At 58.7% G+C, this 17,057-nt stretch overlaps 1 protein-coding gene across 1 annotated transcript; it reads right to left on the bottom strand.

Annotated features, from left to right (window-relative positions):
• Positions 1-8,472, bottom strand: Ctsz (cathepsin Z). Its single transcript, XM_003462034.5, has 6 exons — positions 8,298-8,472; positions 7,722-7,885; positions 3,970-4,149; positions 1,519-1,669; positions 1,098-1,263; positions 1-473 (listed from the first exon to the last, which is right to left on the bottom strand). Exons 1-6 carry the CDS (start codon positions 8,435-8,437, stop codon positions 363-365), a joined length of 912 nt encoding a protein of 303 aa, XP_003462082.2. The 5' UTR covers positions 8,438-8,472; the 3' UTR covers positions 1-362.
• Between the last annotated feature and the right edge of the window lie 8,585 nt (positions 8,473-17,057).

Below are 17,057 nucleotides of genomic sequence, written 5' to 3'. Positions count from 1 at the left end.
TTGGGTGAAGCCAGATACTTTATTCATGCCATGGGCAGCACTGATTCTGTGGGGCATAAGAGTGGGGTTCCAGCTCAGGCACTGTACCTCGTTAGTGCCGTCTTACAGACCGTGGTTGGTACCGGGAGAGACGGGGGAGACAGCAGACCGTGCAGGCCCGCGTGCCCTGGCTCGGGTCCGCTCCTCACCGGGGGCGGGGCAGTGGCCGAGCAGGGCTAAGCAGCGGACTGTGAGGGGTGCGGGGCGCTTCAGCCAGAAAGCTGACTCTGGGTGCTCAGTGCAGTGACGGTGTCCAGTGTTGACAGTCGCTCTCGTCCGGCTGATCAGCCCGGTCGTGTGGCCCAGGGTTCCTGACCTCACCCCTACACGATGGGGTCCCCAAAGGCACAGCTCTCCTCGATGGCGAGGTTGTAACTGGCACCCTTGCCGCCCTTGTAGGTGCTGGTCACTATCCGCATCCAGCCTCGCTCGCCCTGGAGAAGGAAAGTCCCCTCAGCTCCTCTGCCCAGAGCCTGCCCCCCCCAGCCCTGCTTTTGGCCTCTGCCCTTCAGCCAGCTGCAGGATGTGTCTGGCCACCCTGCACCCTGCCCATCACCCTCCCGTGACCCTGTGTGTAAATACCCTCTGCAGTGGGTGAATATTTAACCCCAGAGCCCTCTGTCCCAAGGCTAACTAACGTAACAAAACCTGCCTGCGGACCCTTGCCCGACCCCCGTTAACACCGACATCTCCAGGCATTTAAAGCTGAGCGCTTTCAAGGCTGCCACCTTTCCCCCACTGGGGATGATGCGCTTCTGTGTCTTACACTGATAAAGGCTCCATGCTAGGTGATTTCTGACCCAGCTCAAAGTAGTGTTCCTGAAAAGTCACTGTGACTCAGGCTGCGCCAGAGCCCCGGGAGGAGGCGGGGAAGAGGCCTGATGCCCCTGCGGCCACTCTGCCCGGGCATGGTGGGGCTGAGGGAGCTCTGCTTGCCCAGCGGTCCCAGTAGCGGCTGCAGGAGGAGCTGCTGGCTGGCGCTGCCTGTCACCCTAGGACACATGCGGTGGGGGATCGGGCCCCAGTCCCTCCCCCCGCTGTGTGTGAGAGTGTCTCACCCAGGGTTCACCCCACGAATTCCGGACGATCCAGTACTCGGTGCCGTCGCTGCTCACATCCCACCCGACCACGGAAATGATGTGGTTGATGAAGGCATCCTCATGGTACTCTGCATAGATGCCTCCGGTGTAGTTAGCCATCTTTTCTGTCGCCATTATGCCGCAGCTGTGAACAAGCAGAATTCCCGATGTGACAGTGCACCCATGGGCACTGGCGCCCATACTCAGTGTCTTCCTGCCGAGGCCGCGGCCTCAGCTGCCCCTGTGTCCGGACAGCCAGGAACCACCTTAGGGTTGCTTACTTCGGAGAAAACGGAAGTGCTTACAGTGAAGGTACAGCAGGTGAAGACGACACACAGGTCCCCACGCCTGCACACATGCCTCCACCTGGAGGCCCCTCCGCCGCAGGGCGGGTCCTCACCTGATGGGGCCGTTTTTGTAGATCTCCGCCATCATCTTCTCCCTCCCGGAGACAGAGCCGTAGTCGCCGACTCTCCAGAGGGTGTAGTTCTGGATGGTGTGGCACTCTTTGAATTCGGTGCAGGTCCCACACTGGTTGAATTTGTCACACTCTGGGGATGAGCAGGAAGCAGGCGTGAGACACCACTTGCTAACCTCCTCGCAAAGAAACGTGCACTCAGCTCCCCCACTTCTCCATCTCAGCCTGCCACTCATCACCTGGCAACAGAAACCACTAGGTAACGTCTGCCAGCTGCAGAGGAGTCTGGGAAAGCTGTCCCCAGGCTGAGGGGAAAAAGCAAGCACACAGTAACCAGCACACAGTAGGCACCACGCAGTTCCCACAGTACTCGATAGCTGAACAGACTGTGACTAACCCTAACTTCCAGTGAGGCACAGTCCTGGGCCGCTGGGAGCAGAAAGAAGCAGCCAAGCCCTTCCAGTGAGCCAGCCGCTGCGTGGGCTGGGGGATGCCGCGCTCCCCACCTCCACCCCCGCTGTAAGCAACCACTGGTGTGGAGAAGCAGGCCGAGAGGAGCGTGCTGGAGTCAGAAGAGCAGCACAGAACCGTGCTGGTAGTGTTCAGGGTGGACTGACCGGCAGGCCTAAGGCCAGTGGCCTGGCATCTATCTGGAGAGTAACAACATGCAGCACAGCATCTGGGGGGATTTCCTTCTGAAGGTGGCAGCCACTGTTAATGCCCTATTATTTTGTATTGTTTTCATAGTTTGGTTTTATTTCACTTTGCTTGATTTCATTATATCTGATGGCATGGGTAGCTATTTCAAAGATATACCGTGGTAGCCATTGTTTATTTCCTATTCTCTTGTTTTGAAGTCCTGTATCACTTTTGTTGTCCTGTTCTGATTGGTTTTATTTTGTCTGTTTAGTTTTATTCTCTTTAAAATAAAAAATAATCTTTGGAAAAAATTTTAAGATGATTCTATTGCTGGCTAGTGAATAAATAGGCCAATATATTTGGTTAAAAAAACTATGTACGCTCTTGTTATTTTTGTTTGAGAGGTAAAAAGGAAAGAAGGGAGGAAAAGAGGAAGGAAACCGGGAAGGAGGCAGCCTCGGTGCTGCCCAACAGGACGGCTGCGCTCTCCTGGCCGGGAGCGTTCTTCCTCTCCCCGAGCAGCCTGCCACCCGGCGTGTCTCCTGCTGCTGTGCAGTGACACTATGTTACCCATCTTCCCAGGTCTTCCCCCAGACAGTAAAGTCCCCGAGGGTTGCATTTTTGGTTTAATTTGTCCCTTAGACACCCAAGGCCCAGCGCCTAGCGCAGCTGAAAAATGGTGGCCCTGGCTACACTTGCTAACACGAAAACACCAGGCAGAGCGTGTTTACCGCAGACAGGCTTCGGATAGCTCCCTCCATCCACCTGTCAGGCTGGGTGGGTTAGAGGCGCCTGGCCTTGGCCGGAGAACGCCATTTTGGGAATCGGCTGGAGAGGACGTGGCCTAGGGTCCACCCGATTCCTCAGGACAGCCCGCCATCCTTCCCTCCCCTGCCTGCACCACGAGACCCATGCCACCGCGGGCTGGCTGTCAGCACTGAAAGCTCCAAAAGGCTCAGCATCACTGCTCTGGGGTTCAGGACCTCGGTGTTCCCTCACGCACACAAAGGATGTAACCACTCCGGAGTTACTTCTTGGCTGCAGTAACACCCCGGAGGCAAGATGGGGAGCCCCACAAGCACGGGGAGTGCCAGTGCCCTCCGCCTCGACAGCGGACACGGCATTGCAGCCAACTCCCAGCCTGCTTTCCTGCTCCTGCCTCAGAACCTCCTCTGCCCGGCGGGGAGGGAGACCTGAGTCCAGTGGCTGCCAAGCGTGGGTTTGGGTCTGGCCTTTTCCTTTCCTTCCGTTTCCAACGTCACAACCTAAAAGGTGCTTGGCCCAGGCCACGGGGGCAGGGGCCGGGCCAATGCTGAGCTCCAGGTGGACCTGCTGGCTTCCAGCTCCCTCACCTGCTCTTTGCTCTCAGCCCTTGGAAAACGGATCCTCACCTCCCCAATGCCATGTGCACCTCTACCCCAGAAAGAGCCCCTAAAGCCACCAAATGCCAAATGTCAATACCCACACGCCACATCCAGGTCCAATTACAGAGGGTATTTGGGCTGGCCTTTCCCGATCCTGGAGGCCTGGGGAGGGGACAGTGCCCTTCTGATACCTCTCCATGCCAGCCTTAGTGGTTGGTTTCAACAAGGCCCATGGGCTCCGGCTTTCTGCCCCAGCCTCGCCACATTCAAGGTGGCCCGGGGCAAGGCTGGCTGTGTGTCTCTGCGAGCTCGCTCCCTGGAACCTGTATTCTCCAACCTCCCTCGCCAGGGCCCCAGTCGTGGGGTAAAAAGCACAGGGCTCATGGCTACCCTGTCCTGGGAAGAGGAAGGGAAGGGCGGGAGGCCCTACCTTGGTCCTTGGCCTGGTAGTTGTTGCAGGTCTCATCAGGGATGCCGTGCTCGTGGGCATACTTCCACACCAGCAGGTCTTCGCCCCCCTCACAGCTGCCTGCATTGCCACAGTCAATGACGTGCTGCACTGACAGCAGGGCGGAGGGCCAGGCGCCCTTCCTCTTGATGTTGATGCGATCTGCAGTGGTCAGCACCCTGGTCAGCGCCACCCAGCAGCATACCCCATCACCACCACTTCCCCTAAGGACGGGGCACCCATGGCAAGCCACAGGGACCTGCCCGCCCTCCTGCCACCAGCCACCAGATCACGGCCTTCCCCAACGTGGGCCTTTCCCCACGTGGCCCTCAGCCCTGGTGCTCCAGAGGCCTGTGCTGGCCCTTCTCAGGCCCTGGGTCTCTGCCTGTACCACCTCGTCACGAGTGCCATGAGAGGGCCAGCTCAGGTTCCCAAGAAATCCTCCTGGAGGGCTGCAGGGTGGCTGCGCAAGCCAGATGGGCGCCTGCAGGGAGGGCTGGGCCCACAGCTCCGGGAGCAGAATGGACAAGTGCGGGCCTGGTGCTGTCCAGGGAGCTGGGGAGGTCAGGGGGCCCAGGTCCTGAGCACACTGAAGGGTGCAGAGGGCCACCCTGCACTGGCTGAGGGGCAGCCACCGGAGCCCAACTAAGCTACTTCTTCCCAGAGGGACCCAGGCTGCCCGCCGGTCCTACTCAATCCAGGGCCGCCTTTCTCTCTACTTTCTGGGACAGTCACCAAACACATCCTGCCACCCACCCCAGCCCTGCGTCCTGCAGCACCCCTCTCTCTCTCTCATTACCTCCAAAAGCAGACCTCGTCTTACCGCTGCCTAGCTCAAGTTTCTGTGTCCAGCTGCCCAGGGCACACTGGCCCAAGCCCCTCTCCCCTCCCTCCCCAGGAGGAGCTCCCCCAAGCTGCCCTCTGCCCTCCAGGCCGCAGCTCCCCTCTCAGTGCCGGGGGAACACACGCGGCCCTGCCAGTGTCCCAACAGAGCCTGGGCCCCCATCCACCTCCAGCACCAACCTGAGATGGGAGACAGATGCCCCTCGCCCTCTGCACATCTCCCTTCCAAACACCACTGGCAACACTGCTCGACCAAGCTCCCTGTCTCCACGGTCCCTATCTCTACACTGCAGTAACACCCCGAGACAAGATGAAGAACCCCGCAAGCATGGGCAGTGCCCAATATCCTCCATCACATCACTGCCAACCACTTCCCCAGCCTCATCTGCCCCGACCCCTCCCAGGGCTGGGCAGCAGACAGGCTGCTCCAGCCTTCTGGAAGCATCACCTGCGTGGGCCATCTCAGCTGCGCCCGGCCCTGGCAGGCCCTCGTGTCCTCTCACTGCCTGCCTCCCTCCAGGTCCCAGCAGCAATGGCCAGTGGCAGTGCCCAGCAGGGCGGTTTTAGGTCCGGCTCTCCACCAGGCTCCAACTTGGGAATACAGTCTGGAACCCCAACTGGACAAACAGGCTGGCACGGTACCAGGCTTCCTCCATGGTCAAGCCTCCAACCCAAGCACGTCCACCCCCTGCACCTTCCTAGCAGTCAGCAGATTTTTCTCTTTCCTTTTTTTCTGGTACCCTGGCTGAATTCAGGGCCTCAGACATGTTAAACAAGCACTACATCCTTGTAAAAAATTTTTTTTAAGTAATTGAGACAGGGTTTTGCTAAGCTGCCCAGGCTGACCTCAGTCTTGCAATCCTCTGCCCCAGGCCCCTGAGTAGCTGGGGTTTCCGGCCTCTCCTCATACGTGCTGCACACGGGGTTCACAGCAGGAGGAAGCAGATCAGAGCTCTGCTGCACAGGGCGCACACCGAAGGACCCCTAACGGGATGCCACCCACAGCCGGCACGGCGAGGGCCTAAAGAGGAGGCCTGGGGCCTGGGGTCCCGCCAGCACGAGCAGGGTGAGCAGGGAGTGGCCTGCGGGGTCCCTGGTAAGTCCAGATTTCTCTCCTGTTTTTAGGCCTGGGGATGACCTCCGCCCCTGCTGCCTGGAGAAGAGGGACAGGGACAGGGGACTCTGGACGCAGGCTGGCGAGGCTGGGTAGGAACAAGGTACTTTTTTGGGTGGAGGTGGCAGGACTTCCTGAGTTGGTGGGGCATGACGACCGTGACAGGAGGGTGGCCTCCATGGGGGATTGCCTGCTTGACCCCTAGGGACAGGGAAGAGGGAATGCTCCGCCCCCGCTGCTGCTGCCCCGCAGGCAGATGGCAGGCCCCACAAAGTCCCCTCTGGTGGCTTCTGTCTTCTCAGCGAAAAAGGAAGCACAGGCCTTGGCTGCTGCCAAAGATGTCAGAGTTTTGGGGAAAAAGAGAGAAGCTGCCTTGTGCCTGGAGAGAGATTTGACTCCAGAAATGCTGGCCTGACAGGAGGCCAGGGCCTAGCACCCGTCAAAGGGGGCCAGGGCACACTGGGCTGTGGCCGTCTCCTCCCTGGGCTGCAGTCTCCCACACAGGGGCCTCTCGCCACATGGCTCCCTCCACGGGCCCAGGTGACCCCTCTCATGCTCCTGTCATGCGCACCCAGCCCTGCTGAGCCATTCACTTCCCCAGCGCCAGCGCCACCACGGCTGGATGTTCTCTTTGCCTGGACCCTCTGCCAGCTGCCTGCCGGCCTGGCCCCCCAGACCCCGTCAGAGGGGTCCCAGCTCCTTCCTGAAGGGTTAGAAGTAAGGCTTACCAGCCCCTCACCACTCCCCAGAGGGACAGAGCCAGGCCTCCAGGACAGACTCTGCCAGTGCCACAGCTACAGCTGTCCAGCTCCGGGATGCAGTCAGCCCCAGGCAGGAGCCTTTGCCCTGACGCCAGGCCTCAGGCTTCTGAGCTTGAATCCCTGCCACCGCCAAGTCGCCCTACCCCGCCCACGAAGAGCCTCAGTTTCCTCCCCTGCTAACTAAGCACGATCAGGGCCGCGGGAGGTTTAAGGAAGAGGGTGAACAGGTGACTTCCTGCCCCAAAGCCTGCACAAGCAGCAGCCAGCCGCCCTTGTACAGCTGCTACCCTTTCAAACACAGGCCACACCTAGGACAGGCCTGGCCAGAGAGATAACAGCCGGGGGAGGAGACAGCGTCTCTCCCCAACAGCGGAAGTTCTTCTGGAGGGATTCAGGATCCGGGAACCCTGGGGCAGCCAAGGGGACCGCAGGTCCCTCTCACGTGCTGCAGACAGCCTGGGACCTCGGGGCTTCTTTGCCTTCTCCCCTAGGCCAGGGCACAGCAGCCCTGAGGAGGGTGTGGCCCCCAGGTTCCTCCTCCTCCCTGCCCTCACTCCGACCAGATCAAGGTTCAGACAAGAAAACTGGTCCGAATGGGCACAGTAACGATAAGGCAGGAGCCACATCCTGCAGGCCTCACCCACGCCCAGGACCCGCCCAGCCGAATCTGGGACTGCCCTCACCACCACACTGGGTGGGAACTCAGTGATTTTGCATTTCTGGTTCCAGCCTAATGGCTGCAGTCACAAGACTTGAGGGGGGGCAACCAGGGAGCCCCGTGTCCCGGACCTTCAGCTCCATCCTTGCCTGTCCTGCTGGCCTTGTCAGGAGAGGCCACGAGGAGGCCCTCAGGATGCCTGAGCTGCGACCCTTTGGCAGAGAATCGCAGCCCCCGGGGTGAGGGCAGCCTGTGCCGCCCTGGAGCCAGCCGGGATAGGCCTGCTGGGCCCACAGCGGGCGGTCACGGCACTGATGCGGAGCGGGACCTCTCAGAGGCTCTGGGCCAGGTCACCCACCTGCCATGGCACTGGTGCTGCCGTGGGCCCAGCAGGAGCCGCAGTACTGGGGGATGTGCTGGTTCCTGGTGACACTGGCATAGTTGACACCGTTCATGTTGCGCCAGTCCCAGGACTTGGGAAGATCCGATGGTGTCAGGTATTCATGTGGCCGGGGGTACGTCCTGGGAGGAGACAAACACCGCCAAAATCAGCGCTGGCATTCGTGGGGCAGTCGGGACCCTCCAGCAGGCCGTGGCTCTCCCTTCCCCCAGCCGTGGGAGTGCGGCCTCGGTCAGCCCGGGGGCCCTCACACCAGCAAACCCCGCATTCGCAGAATGGGACAGTGATGGGGCACCCCCAAATGAGCCAGCCCAGCTTTCCAGGGCCAGGCCGGGCTCAGGGGCCAGAGCCGCAGGCCAGAGAGGTGGGGCCGGCCCGGCCGCCTCAGGAGGGAGGCTCGGGATGTGACCTTCGAAGGTCCAGGCAGGTGCACTCGGTGCCGGGCAGCCGGGGAGAGAGAAAGGCCCCGGGAGGTGGGCACGCCGCCGCCCGCTCGGCCTTCCTTCAGTCCCTCCCGCACGGCCTCGCGCCCACCTGCGCCCCAGCGGCGACGGCCTGTCCCCCCGCAGGGGCCGGTAGCAGCTCTGGCCCCGGCGGAAGTAGAGGCCGGGCCGCGCCGCGCCCGCCAGCCCGCAGAGCAGCAGCAGCAGCAGCCGCAGCCCGCCCCGCGCCATGCTGCGCTCGCCCGTCCCGCGCCGTCCCGCGTCGTGCTGACCCCGCGCGCACCGCGCCCTCAAGTGCCCGCCGGCCCTCCCGGGGCGGGGCCGCCCCGCCCGCCCCGCCCGCCCCGCCCGCCCCGCCGCCGCCACGTGACCGCCGCCGCTCCCCGCCCCCACCGCAGGGTCACGGAGGTCGCGCGGGAGCCTCGGCCGCGCGTGGACAGCTGCGCGCTCCTCGGGCTTGCTGTGCGGGCCAGGCCCCCAGGAGGGCGGCCTGGGGTGCCCGGCAGCCCCGGGGGAGGGGGTGGCCTTCATCCGCAGGGACCCCGACCTGGCCTGCTGAACCCCATTCCCCAAGGCCCCGGGCCCCTCTGGAGCGACCCTCAGCTTCCAGAGAGCAGAGGCCCAGCCAAGCAACGGCCACGCGAAGGTGTCACTCGGCTCGTAAAACTGAGCCCGGTTGGCATTCCACCTTCTAGGGATGCTCGGAAAAGCATCCCGCCCGCCAAACTTCACTGCAGATGCGGAACCGAAAGCAGAAGTGGGGTCCGCGGGCCACATTTCACAATCGAGGCGTTCCTCTTCCCTCGCGCCCCTCGTGGGCGTGGGCGCCGTCACCATCAGCAGCCCACGGAGTGACTTCCCCGCCTTGATGGACAAGGCGAGCGGAGGGTCCCGCAGGCGCAGGCCGGGCTCAGCGCAGGCCCGGCTCAGCGCAGGCCCGAGCTCGGCCTGCTGTCCCCCGGCTCGCTTTGCTCTCTCCAGGCCCTCGGTCCTCCTCTGCCCGCGCCTTGGGGCCACCAACAGCCTGCCAGCTGCTTCCCAGACCACAAATCCCAGCACGACTGGAGTCTCGCCTGTCGCCTGTCCAGCAGGCCTGGGAGGAAGCCACTCGACCTGTCAGTTTGGCAAAGGCCAAACAGGCTTCACAGCCTCGAGGTTTCTGGCCTTGTCCTCAGAAATGGCCACTGCGGCAACGTGTGAACACAGAACTCTGTGTGTGACACTTTTTATCCCCCTGGGAAGCCACTCGAGTCTGAGCCAGTCATGGTGGGAGTGGGAACGGTCCCTCGGGGCACTGGGCCCTGGGGTGCAGGTCACCTAGTGGGGGTCCTCCCTCCTACCAGAGCCCTGCGCTTCACTCCAGAGGTCCAAGGAGGGAACAAGAGCTGCCGGCTCCGCCTCCAGGGACCCTGCCTTTCACAGGAGTAGGATACCCAGCTCTGTGGTCTCTGCTGTCGCCCAGATCAGGTCTACTGAGGGGCTGCGCCCTTGGTTTCTTGTGGCCCAGGGAGAGAACGTGTGATCAGCATACTGGAGGCCGGAGGTTCAATCCCAGAACCACCTGAAACAGAGAAAAATAAAGAAGGGAAAAGAAACCGCGGAAAACTTACTATAGGCAGAGTAGCGGGGAGATTGTGGGGACCTGAAGGTCAGCTCACTTGCCAGGTGTGGGAAGCGGGGACCCAGGGAGAGGATTTGCCCTGGACTTAGCCTTCGTCATCCGGGCGGTGATGTCCAGGGCTCTCATTCCTAACAGTGGGGGAATGCATCTGGGTTATAAGAGCTTCCAGTTCTTGGGGTGCTGGGAGACCTAGACGGTCTAAGGATGCCTGGGGGCTCTCAGAGCAGGTGTCCTTCCCAGGAAAGTTTCCTGACAGGCGTGGGTTGCAACATGGACATGTGACCCCAGGGTTTCATGGCCCCACACCCAGATGGAATGGAGCACAATCCCTGTGTCCTGGGCCCTGTTAATCATGGATTAGAGGGCTGGACTGCAGGGGGTCAGGGAACACAAAGACCACCCACAGCCCGCTTTCTGAGCCTGGAAGTCCCAGGCTTAGCTTCTCTCAGAGCCCTGGGGGTGCAGGGAAGGCCCACAGCCACCTGACCTTTGACAAAGGAGCCAGATGCCTTCACAGGAAGAAAGAAACCTTCTTCAATAAATGGCGCCAGAAAAACTGGCTCTCCACATGCTGGAGACTAAAACTAGACCTGTATCTCTTACCACGTACTAATATCAAAATGGATCAAAGATCTAAATATTAAAACCCAAACACGAAATCTGCTAGAAGCTAGAACAGGTAAAACTCTTGGAGAAACAGGTGTAGGCTAAGATTTTATGATCAAAATCCCTATCACACAGGAAATATTATTTTTTTTAGGAAATATCATTTTAAAAAACCAACAACTGGGATCTCATCTTATTAAAGTTTTTGCATAGCAAAAAAAAAAATCTACCAACAGAGTGAACAGACAACTCACAGAATAGAAAAAGAATTTCACCAATGGTTCTTCAGACAAATGACTAATATCTAGAATATATAAAGAACTCAAAAAATCAGACCCTCCAAATTTAAAGACCCAATCCAAAAATGGGCACCTGAGATGAACACACACTTCTCAGATGAAGTAAAAACAGCAAATAAATATGTGAAAAAGTGTTCAACATCTCTGATCATTTGAGAAATGCAAATTAAAGCAACACAGAGATTCCATCTCACTCCAGAAAGAATGTTTATTTTCAGAAATCAACCAATAACAAATGCTGGCAGGGCTGTGAGGGAAAAGGAATGATTCTCTGCTGCTGGTGGGAGTGTAGCCACTGTGGAAATCAGTGTAAGTTTCCTCAAAAACCTAAAATGAGAGGTTTTATTTGACCCAGCTATTTCCCTTCTTGGCATCTTCCCCCAAAGCATTAAAAACATCATTCTACAGTGATGTATTCATACTCATGTTTATAGGAGCTCAATTTGTAAAAGCCAAATTTTGAAAACAGCCCACAGCCCATCAACAGATGAGTGAATACAGATGTGGTTTTTATATACAATGAAATACTACTCTGCCGTGAAAAGGATACACTTGAGACATTTCTAGGTAAATGAATGCACCTGGAGACCAAATCAGACTCAGGTTTCTCTCCTGTGAGACGCTGAAAGGCTAAATAAATAAGGGCCGAAGTGAATGAGAGATACTGAGGAGTATGAAGAAAGTGTGCTTAATGGGAAGGGGAATGAGGGAGAAGCAAGGGGAAGGGAAGAAAGGGAAAAAGAATAAAGGAAAAATGGAAACAAAACTTTAATACGTGAGGGGAACGAGGGTAAAGAGAGAGGCACGGAATGGGGGAACACAATCCAGATGTATCATGTACCGGTGCACACTTCCTATAATGAATGTGATCATTATGTGTATCACAGGTGTGCCGTGGGGCATGGCGGCCCACGCCTGTCATCCCACTGGGGAGGCCAAGGCAGGAGGATCGCTGGGAGTTCAGGCCAGCCTGCAGCACACAGTGAAACCCCACCTCAAAAAGGCAACAAATAAAAACAGTGTATCGATGCAATTGAAGTTTAAAACATCCCAGCTGCGGCCCCCCAGGGCTTCCCAGCCAGAGCTCAGAGTGACTGCCAGGGACCAGTCGTGAGAGGGGATCTGTCCCTCGTGTCTGTGATTTCGAGCCGAGGGGGGAGCGTGGTGTGACGCGACCCTCAGTGCCCTCCTTTTCAGCCCTCGAGGTGGGCAGCGGGGCCCTCGCCTCCCAGCTGGCCTCTGGGTGAGGGCTGCGTCCACCTAGCAGGCTGCTTGGAGAGCTGGCTGCAGGTGCACGGGGAGACGCTGAACTCCCCGTGCAGGGGTTCCTGGGTGCCTCGGGCCACACAGTCGCCCACCAGCCCACCAGCCCCGAATCCCACTCTCGAGCTGCGTCGGCATGGAGTGGAACGAGCAGGTCGCTGGACCCACGGCCCAGTGGCTCGGGTTTGGGGAACCTGTAGAACTGGCCACTCTGCCTGATCTGGTGCTAGAGGACGAGTTTCTCTCTCCCTCACCTGGCAGCCTGGGGACTCCTGGAAACCGCAAAGGTGTGTCCTCTCCTGACACCCTCAGGGGCTAGTGAGATCACTGTGTGGTTCATGACCCACCTTCTCATCTGCGGGGAATCAGGTGGCTCAGGTAGGGCTGAGACCTCCTCCTGCCTCTGAGGCCCCACCTGCCAAGGCGCTGCTCTCTGTGGCTGTTTTATGTGTGGCGTGAGCAGGTATTTATTTGGGAGCCGGTATCTTCCTGGAAACCACTCTAAAGTTCTCTGTCCGAGAAGCTGGCCAGCTGCCGAGTTCTTCTCTTTGGAAGAAACTGAGTCATCTCTGATCCTGGGGGTGCTTAGGAGCAGAGCTGAGCCGACAACAATTTAGAGGACTCTGTGGTTTCCTTTGATCCTTGGCACAGCCTTGGGGAGGCAGGAGTAGATGCCATCACCCCATTTTACAGTTGGGAAGACTGAGCATCGGAGAGAGCTGTACTTAGCATGAGAATCCTGAAAACAGATGAGTCTAATCCTATTTTTTTTTTTTGATAGCCCATTAAGTCTCTTGGCAAACTGCATGGTCCAAGGCCACAGACACAAAAGCCTATTCATTTCTAAAAATACAGTTGATTTTTCCCCTTGTTCTTACAAAGAACAACACATATTTTTTAGTCAGGTCAGGGCCGACCCACCTTCCCGGCCTGAGGGGAAAGATGCTGAACAGCCTTCACGCTGCACCACTGGCTTCTACCCTGCGAGCTGCAGACATCTCCTTTTCCTCCACATTCCCGAGCTGAGCCACATCCTGGATACGGCGTTTGTTTTGACAGTGTTCCTTACAGGCTGGTTGGTTTTGCAGGGCAAGGTGGTTTCCTCACCAGCCGCCTAGCTCCTTTTTACCCTCCAGGATCGATGGGCAGAAGCTCATGCCAACTCCTGAATGCCCAGACAAAGAAGGCCTTCCAATAGGGAGCTCAGGTCTGCAGGCGACTTTGCCACTGGCCCCAGGCTGGGTGCACTGTGGCCGGCCGTGGGCACGTGCTGGGAATGAACGCAGTCCCTCGGGGGCCCAGCCACAAGGTTTGTGTCATAACTGTCCCCTCCAGAGCTAGGAGCCTGCCCATGACATCTTTTTATTTTTTTCTGGTACTGGGAATTGAACTCATGACCTCGTGCTTGCCAGGCAGGCGCTGTGCTGCTGAGCTACATCCCTGATCCCCATGACATCTAAGGGTGCCCCATCATTCCCCTGGTGGGCGTGTTTGCCCCTGGCACATATTGTGGAGCATCTCCTGGGTGCCGGATTTCGGCTTTCAGATCTGGAGATGCAGCAACTGAACAGGGCCCTGGCTGTGCGTGAGGAGCTTAAGTTCTACTGAAGGAACTTGGAAAGGAGCCCAGGAAGTTGAACGTGCTTGGAGCTGGGAAAACAGGTGACCCTCATGACTGGGGGCCTCTGGACAGTCTGGCCAGGACCGTTCTCCTCGGTAGCCTGCAGCTGGAATGAGGAGGCCATGGGCATAGAACACGCAGAGGGAACAGGGATGCCCAAGCCCGGGGAGGGAGGCTCCGGAAGACCTGAAGTGCCATGGGCGTCTCTGCAGGCCACCAGGCTACAGAGGGTCAGCTGCTGCTTTCTGCCACGTCACAGGGGCCCGGGCCCCTTCCCATGAGCAGGCCCACAGCTCCAGCCCGGCTCCCCTCCTGAGTCCCGCCCCTGGTTTCTGCTGTCCCAGGGCTTCCCGCCTCTGTGTCAGGTGGTGAAGGCCACAGAGATCTAGATTTCACCCCAGCTGCCGCTCACCTCCAGAGCACAGAGGGCTCCTAATGGCAGCTTGGGAACAGCTGGCTCAAGAGAAGCTGTGGAGGGGACCGCTGATGCAGTGGGGGAAGAGCACCATTGGACAGGCATGGAGATGCCAGAAGGTGGACAGGGGATCACCGTGGGCACTCAAAGATCCTGGGGCCATGCTGCCGCTTGGCACCTTGGAGGGTGGGGTCTGCAGACTCTCCCCTGAGCAGAGTCTCTGCTCCTGGCAGGCACAGAGACCCTTACTTGTATAACGGTGGCAGTGGTGGTGTGGTATGCAGTCCTGGCAAACTGTAGGATGGCTCCAGCATTCCTGTCCCCCTCCGCAGCCCTGTTGGGCAGTCCATGTTTTCACTCTGTTGAGGTCTACTGATGCCCTGAAACGGTGCTCAGCTAATCTTTGTTGGGCAAATAAATGCATTTCAGCGACTCACACAACAGAGTTCCTGGACAAATATGGGGTATGAAGTATTTTTGTTTGAGTTTGTCTCCAGGTGCTTATCTCTGTCCCTGCCAGGGAACTCACTTATCAGTAGCTGTGCACCTGGGAGATGGGGAAGAGGCCACCGACAAGGCTGGCGCATCTGTCACCTGCAGAATCACAGCAGACGGGGCCCACGTGGTTGTGTCCGAGTGTGAGTTGAGTGTGAGTGTGTAAGTCAGAGATGGCACAGCCTAGGAGGCTTGTCGTCAAGGTACTAAGGGATGCCCAGGCAGCTCCAGGCTGGTGCTGCAGGCTGGACAGGGGTGACCAGCAGTGGTTCAAGTGCCACAGGCATTTCAGGGAACCTGGACTCCTGAGAAGCATCAATGTCCTCCCAGCCCCGCTCCTCTTCAGGTTACTTATTCATCCCCCCAGAACTTTCTCTACCAGGAAGAGAAGCCACGAGGAGGCAGAGTCCAAGAAAGTGGAGCTCAGCTGGAGGACGGGGCTGCCCACACCGCTGAGTCACTCAGAGTGGCCCTCAGATGTCATTCCCATGCTAAGGCCTTCGGAAAACGTTCTGCTTCTGAATCACAAGCAAACACGGTAATTCAACAATCTTCTCAGAGTTACTCAAGAACTTCAGTGTACTCAGAAGCGGAAGATCGGGGCGGATGAAATCAATGAACTCCGAGTGCTCTGTTTTCTCCCATTACATTTCATTTGCCACGTGAGGGGGCCCATCCGACTTCCTCCCAGGGACAGCTCCCGGGGGAAGTCTGGAAGCTGCCGATTGGGGCTTCTGGGTGACACGCGGCTTTTCTTATCTTCTTGGCCCCAGTCCCATAATAGACCCGAGTGTCATCCAGGAAAGGCTTGCTGCCGCCGAGTCTTCTTGTGGATCCCGAGCTGTGACGGGGCTGCAGGACCTGGGTAATAGTCTCGGGGTCTCGGCAGAAGCCTCTGGGTCGCCCCCCACATGTGCTGAGATGAGCCTTGCCCTGTCCTCTGCCCTCCTGGCAGTGTCAGGTGAAGCTCTGCCCGTGAGTGCTGTCACTGTTCACCTGCCTTTGCCACAGTGCCCCTCTGGGGGCAGAGGACAAGTTTGTCATTCATCACAGATAGCCACTTCTCATCATCTGCCACAGTGCAGGACTCGGGGTCACCTTCAGCCTGGCAGGGGCACAGACTGGGGTGACGCAGGCCCCCCCCGGGGCCCCGCTCATCCGTTTCCCGACAAGAGGCCACTTCTGTGGTCAGAGGGCGCGGCATGATCTATTCAGCACTTCAGTAGCTTGTGCCACGCTGGGAATCAGAGAGTCCCTCCTTGGGGAACAGGTGCCTTCACAGTAAGGAAAAGGGCCAGGCAGGATTGACTGCTTCCCAATGCACAACATTTCCAACCAGGGCTCTTCCCCGGCACTGAGACTCAGCATCTCCGCCCGCACAGGTCTGAAGCCTGAGCAGGAGCCTCTGTTCACGGTGTGGAAAGGCTGGGCCGTCCGCACAGACGGCCATTATCCCCTCTGTGCTATGGAGCTGCCTTGCAGTATCCTCCCCGCACGGCACGCCGGGGTCACCCTCTGGTGCTCAGTCCTGGAGACAGACCGTTACCCCACCTTACACTGGAAGGTCAGCGCTGGGGAGGAGACGGGGCCCCTGGTGAAGGGACCGGGCTCCCCCAGCCGGGCTCTGCCCTGCCTGGTCCTGTCGCAGCCCCCTGTTTGAAGCACAGCACCCGGCTGAGACTGAGTAAACACTGCTGGCGATACAGGAATCAAAGCAAACAGGGCCTCACTTTCCCCGCTTTTGCCAACTGCCCCATTAACAGAAAAGCCTTTTAAGCACCCATCTGGAAACCTGGCCTCTTCCTCCCTAAGCAAACTGAGACGGCAAGAGGAATGTGCCAGGTGGTGGGGCCGCACACTGGGTCCTGCTCATACCGCGGGGAATGAGCACAGGGAGATCAAAAATGCCCTCCAGCCCGGCCAGTGGTCCCCACCACGAGCCAGAGTGTGGCTACACCGGTCCCTTTCAGCTGCTTTCTCCGAGGCGGGGGCCACCGTGGCCATGGCATCCTATAATAGCTCACTTGTGGCTGTTTCCCCGGACCAGGGTTCTTGGAACAGTTTCTGCTTTCAGCCTAGACTACCTCTTAGGGGATGCAGGGGAAAGTCCTTGGATACTACGTCCCCCTCTGACCACTGGGAGGTCACGGTCTGGAAGAAATACATTATTGGCTTTAAGAAAACTTGCTGACCATCGCTGCTCAAACTCGCCCAGCTGTTGATGTGCACTCAACAAACATTTGCTGAGGCCCTGTTATGCACTGGGCACTTTGGGGACCCCGAGGTGATGGGGCTGGGGGAGATAAGGCATGTGTAGAAGCGATTAGCAAACAGGACCACCTGGGGCTCCGGGGCCTTGTCCTGAGCATGCGGAGTGGGAAAGACTCCGGCAAGGTCGCCATGAAGCTGCCTTCGAGCTGTGGGGGTCTGGAAGACAGGAATCGTTGCACGTGGGGGAGGGAACAGGGCCCCCACCCTGCCGGCGTGGGGCAGGCCAGGGTCCAGGCACAGGCTCACTTCCGGCAACGCCT

This window comes from Cavia porcellus, unplaced genomic scaffold, assembly GCF_034190915.1.
Source record: "Cavia porcellus strain 051 isolate PalLab524CR breed Dunkin Hartley unplaced genomic scaffold, mCavPor4.1 scaffold_5, whole genome shotgun sequence".
NCBI lineage: Eukaryota > Metazoa > Chordata > Mammalia > Rodentia > Caviidae > Cavia > Cavia porcellus.
The sequence above is the reverse complement of the archived record's forward strand: the minus strand, read 5'-3'. Positions and strand labels throughout refer to the sequence as shown.